Here is a 4,838-nt window from a genome sequence, read left to right as displayed (position 1 = left end):
AGTTACTCCAAACTTTCCGACAAGTGCATCCCACAGCTCTTTCCCTGTGGGAAGGATGATATAGCTTTTCTGGAACTTTGTATCCAGTGCGCTAATTACTGCTCCTCGAAAGAGGTTGTCTTCAGCCTTAAACTTAGCCTCATCCTCAGGAGGTAAGTTGGCAGGCTTGCCCTCAGCGGCATGAAAACAAGACATTGCAGTTAGCCACAATTCCATCTTAGCTTTCCATATCAAGAAGTTTTTACCATAAAAAGATCAGGCTTTAGCACAGCAGCAAAACCTCTGACAGAAAAATGCCTAACACTAGGTTTTTGGATTGTTAGAATTATAGGCATTTTTCGTATTATTTTAATTCCATAAAGTAACATTATGATGATGACATATAACAAATAATTAACCATAGAAATCGTGATTTCAAATTGATCCATACCAATATGGATCAAGAGAACATAGAGCATATGAATCATATAAATATAATAAGTATATAAACATGGTTTATGAATTATTACGGAACAACTAAAAATAAGTAGATAGCAATATAAACAGCATGACTGTAAAACTAAAACAAACAGATATAACATATTATATAATGACAGAACAGATGAGACAAATACATGACTACATATGAAATAGCAGAGGTGAATATATGAAACATATGTAATCTGCAGAACGCAAAACAGTAGGGAAATAAACTGATCATACCCTCCCATACGCTCTGATGATCCGGATCCTTGTCCACTTGTCATGTCGTCAGGAAGAAGACGTTTTTGGGCAGTCGCGTAGACGCTCCCCAAAAACCTAATTGTCGATCTCCGAGCAGGGTCTCGAACGGCAAGGGCTTCGGAGGCACCTGCCCTCTCGCCTCTCTGTGCGCGCAGAGCTACGAGATGGAAAGACCCTCACTTGCGGCTGTGGACTTGTGACTCTGAAATGGTTCTGTTCTCGTGTGTCAAGTGCCAGGGGTTCTCCTCTATTTAACCTCTCGCAGAGGGAAGCTGAAGGAGAAGAGTCTGCACGCGACACGCCAAGAGACGGGTGTCTGAAGGACAACGGTCTCGCATGTAGCTGACGAAGAGACAAGCAGCTGAAAGGTTTACGCGGTTAGTGGATGCTAAAAATTAACCACACCACACCACGCTCGCCTGCCACGCCCGGCCCGGCCGGCGGCGGTGGCGCGCGCGCGCGTGTGGCACGCCCTTGTCCATTTCTTGACTTCTCAAGTTAAGTGGAATAAATCACACCATAAAAGTCAAGCCAAAAGACCCTTGGACTTCCGATGTGGTACTATTAATATTCTCCACCGTTACATATCATAGAGTTTATTCAATAAATGAGTCAAGCCCATAAAAGATCCAACATATCACCTCTGTACAATGTGCAACTCTTTCAAACGCTGAACCTGGTTTCCTTTATCTTTGTCGTTATATTCTAATTTACTCTCTATGAATCATAAAATCACCCTACATTATACAGTACTGCTAGTTGAAATAAAACGGAAAAGGAGATAGAGAAAGATCGGTCCTATCCATCAATCAATCTATCTATCTTTATTTATCTCTCTATCTCTCTGTATATAGAAAGACAGAATTACCAGAACTTCAAAAGAGAGGAAGCACCACCAGGCCGCGCGACGGAGCAAAACGAAACGCGGCAGCCAGCACAACCCAGCAGAGCGCGACTCGACTCGAATCGAATAGTCCCGTCCTTTCGGTTCTACCTTTCCCTCCCGCGCCGCCGCAGCCGCCTCCAGGGCCGCGGAAACCCTAGCCACCTCGTCAGTGCCGCGCGCCGGGTGTCTCGCCGCCGCCCGTCACTGCCGCTGACACCGCCGGAGCGATCGGATCTCGAGACCGTCAGGAGACACGATGGAGGATTGGGGTGAGCGCCTCGCTCGCTCTCTCTCTCTCTCTCTCTCTCTCTCTCTCTCTCTCTCTCTCTCTCTCTCTCTCTCTCTCTCTCTCTCTCTCTCTCTCTCTCTCTCTCTCTCTCTCTCTCTCTCTCTCTCTCTCTCTCTCTCTCTCTCTCTCTCTCTCTCTCTCTCTCTCTCTCTCTCTCTCTCCCTCTGTCTCGACTCCCCGATCCGCGCGCCATCGCTAGTTCCCCGACGCGAGTACTTCGTGTTCCGATGCGCGGTTCGTGGTGGGGCCCCTGGCCTCGCACCGTCCCACCACGGCGGCTCCGTATCTAGAGTGGGGAGCTCTCGCCGCCGTCCCACGGCGGTCTCCTAGGATTTGTTCGGAGATCATCTGCTCGTGAGCTGTGGCTATATCCGTTCCGTTATGCTACAGATTTTTTTGGCACCTGTTCCAGCTAGTTGAAGTGACCCTCATTGCTACAGTAATTAGTAATCCTTTTCCCCTAAGTTTTAGGTGTTCCTTTTTAAATAAAGTTTCTCTGATTGGATTATCCTGATAGCTAAAAACCCCCCACCCCCTATAGGCACCCTGCTAACGCCTGCCTACTTCTCCAACGCCCTTACACCTATCTGAACCTTGCTCGCAGTTATGTTTTAGTTTGTTATGGCACTTCCATATGCATTGTTCCGTGTGTTATGGGAACTAATCTATGCTGCATTTCAGATTCTGAAGATTTCCAGCCCGTTGCTCCTGTTGTGAAAGTCGAGCCACTTAAAAATCAGTGGGCTGATGAAGATGTCGATGCCGACGACGTAAAAGATTCATGGGAGGAAGAAGAGGAAGAGGAGGTAAAAATGAAAACATATGATTTATTAATTGGTGCTCAAATCCTTTTATTTAACTTTGGTTCTCAATGTAGGCAAAAGTGAATCCACTCTTGTTTATTTATATTACAATTCAATTTCTATTTAGTTGTGACAGTTATAAGCATGACTGCCTGCACGCTGAAGACATTAGTCAACAGTTATTCCTTTTTCCATTCCTTAAATGCTGGAAATAATATGTTGGAGATGCTTGATGCATGTGCTCGGTTCTATATGCTTTCACCTTTGCAGTGTGGGTGTGGTTTTCTGTTCACTACCAGTCTGTTTGCATTCCTAACCTTGAATTAGATGATGATTGTACGAGTAGTTGAATAGCTCAAACTGCTAATCACGTGGGCTTGAGTCGTGCAATGCAATTTTCGAGCATCATACCGTTTCTCATTAAAATACACTTCCAAAGGAATGTAATTCGGTGAGTGTAAGCCGCTGTGATTATTTCTAGCATTGATTCGCAAAGCAACGAGCATCATACTGCCAGTTGCATGATTGTTTGTGGATGCCAACCACTTATATAAGCTATTAATATTGAAGTGTCGCTGATTGAGTGCTGTCTGTCGTTTTGTTTTACCGCACCCTGTAGAAACCTAAGCCAGCGGCTGTGCAAAAGAACGCGACGAAACCTAGCGCTAAGGCTCCTGCTAAAAAGGGAAAACAGCAAGCATCAACAAGTGCCGAGGAACCAGACGAGCCTTTGAGTCCCACTTCAGAGAAAATTCGCCAACAGAGGTATTTGTTTTTTTTATGGCCTGCTTATTTTTGGTACTTCTCATAAGAACTTGGTCATGTGATGCTGCTGTTTCTGTCTTTGAACTAGACTGCCGGTCTGCTCATGGTTGCAATGTGTACCTCTTATACAGGCTTGTGGAAGAAGCTGACTTCAAGTCAACTACAGACCTTTTTGCAAAGAAGAGCGGTGAACAAAAGTCACTAGATACTTTTATCCCAAAGTCCGAGAGCGACTTTGCGGAATACGCGGAGCTTATTGCAAATAAACTGCTCCCCTACGATGTACGCTAACAGTTAACATTGCCAACACTGTATGTCTCAGGTTTTGCACCCTTCTTCGGCGGGATATTTGACCTCATGCTTGCATTTGCAGAAAAGTTTTCACTACATGGCTCTCCTCAAGAATGTCATGAGACTTTCCATGACACCGTTGAAAGGCTCGGACGCGAAAGACATATCTTCCTCCGTGACGGCGATTGCTAACGAGAAGATCAAGGCTGAGAAAGAGGCCGCAGCAGGCAAAAAGAAACAAGGTAACGAGCTTCAACTATTACGGCACGCGTTAATATGTCTTGTAGGCAGGGCATGATCATGGTCACAGATGTGATGTTGATACCCGAATGGATGGCAGGAGCGAGAAAGAAGCAGCTCCACATCGAGAAAGGAGACGACGACTTCATCCCCGGACGGGGTGGTGGCTACGATGACCCGGACGAGTACGACTTCATGTGATTTGGCTGGAAGGAAGAGTAAGTAGGGTTAATAGGTTTCCGTCTTGTATACATTTGGCAAGCAGAGAACATATCACGAGAGTTTGCGGCATACTATACTATGGCATGGAACATGCGTTATCTGTTTGAGGATGAATTTTGACTCTGCAGGACAAGAAGATCACAAGTGCTTACTTAATTGTTATTGAATCTCTGTGGTATTTTTTTAGCATACATTGCATTTTCATTTATTTTTTGTCAACTGTACTGTAATACTGTCGTCGGTATGTACTGTAATATTGTCGCTGGTACGGGGCGTGAAGGTATGTCACACCCGGGTTTTGGGGCACAAAGACCCGGACGCAAACATAATCACCAGGTGTGCTAGGACCAAGTCTCACACATATGATGAATCATGGCCAATATCGAATGTCACATCTTTACTATATAACAAGAGTTCTATATAAAATAAATAAATAAATACATTATAAGGAGACAACGGTCCAGCAACCCAAAGTTGACTGAGAGACGACGACCTAGACCTCTCACGAACACATCGCAGCATCCTCTAAGCGCCTCATCCTGCGGTACCTGTTCTTGACCTGTGGGGGGTGTGAGACAGCAAGAGTGAGCTCACATACGTTCATCGCTCAACAAGTTGT

The 4,838-nt window shown here is 45.3% G+C and overlaps 1 protein-coding gene across 1 annotated transcript; it reads left to right on the top strand.

Annotated features, from left to right (window-relative positions):
• The first annotated feature begins 1,496 nt into the window (after window positions 1-1,496).
• On the top strand, window positions 1,497-4,438 carry LOC100283402 (eukaryotic translation initiation factor 3 subunit 1 alpha, 35kDa). The gene is made up of 6 exons (NM_001156303.2): window positions 1,497-1,878; window positions 2,580-2,704; window positions 3,321-3,466; window positions 3,598-3,748; window positions 3,840-3,999; window positions 4,098-4,438. Exons 1-6 carry the CDS (start codon window positions 1,866-1,868, stop codon window positions 4,196-4,198), a joined length of 696 nt encoding a protein of 231 aa, NP_001149775.2. The 5' UTR covers window positions 1,497-1,865; the 3' UTR covers window positions 4,199-4,438.
• Window positions 4,439-4,838: the final 400 nt, after the last annotated feature.

Source organism: Zea mays, chromosome 5 (assembly GCF_902167145.1).
Source record: "Zea mays cultivar B73 chromosome 5, Zm-B73-REFERENCE-NAM-5.0, whole genome shotgun sequence".
Classification (NCBI taxonomy): domain Eukaryota; kingdom Viridiplantae; phylum Streptophyta; class Magnoliopsida; order Poales; family Poaceae; genus Zea; species Zea mays.
This window is presented reverse-complemented; position numbering and strand designations above follow the sequence as displayed.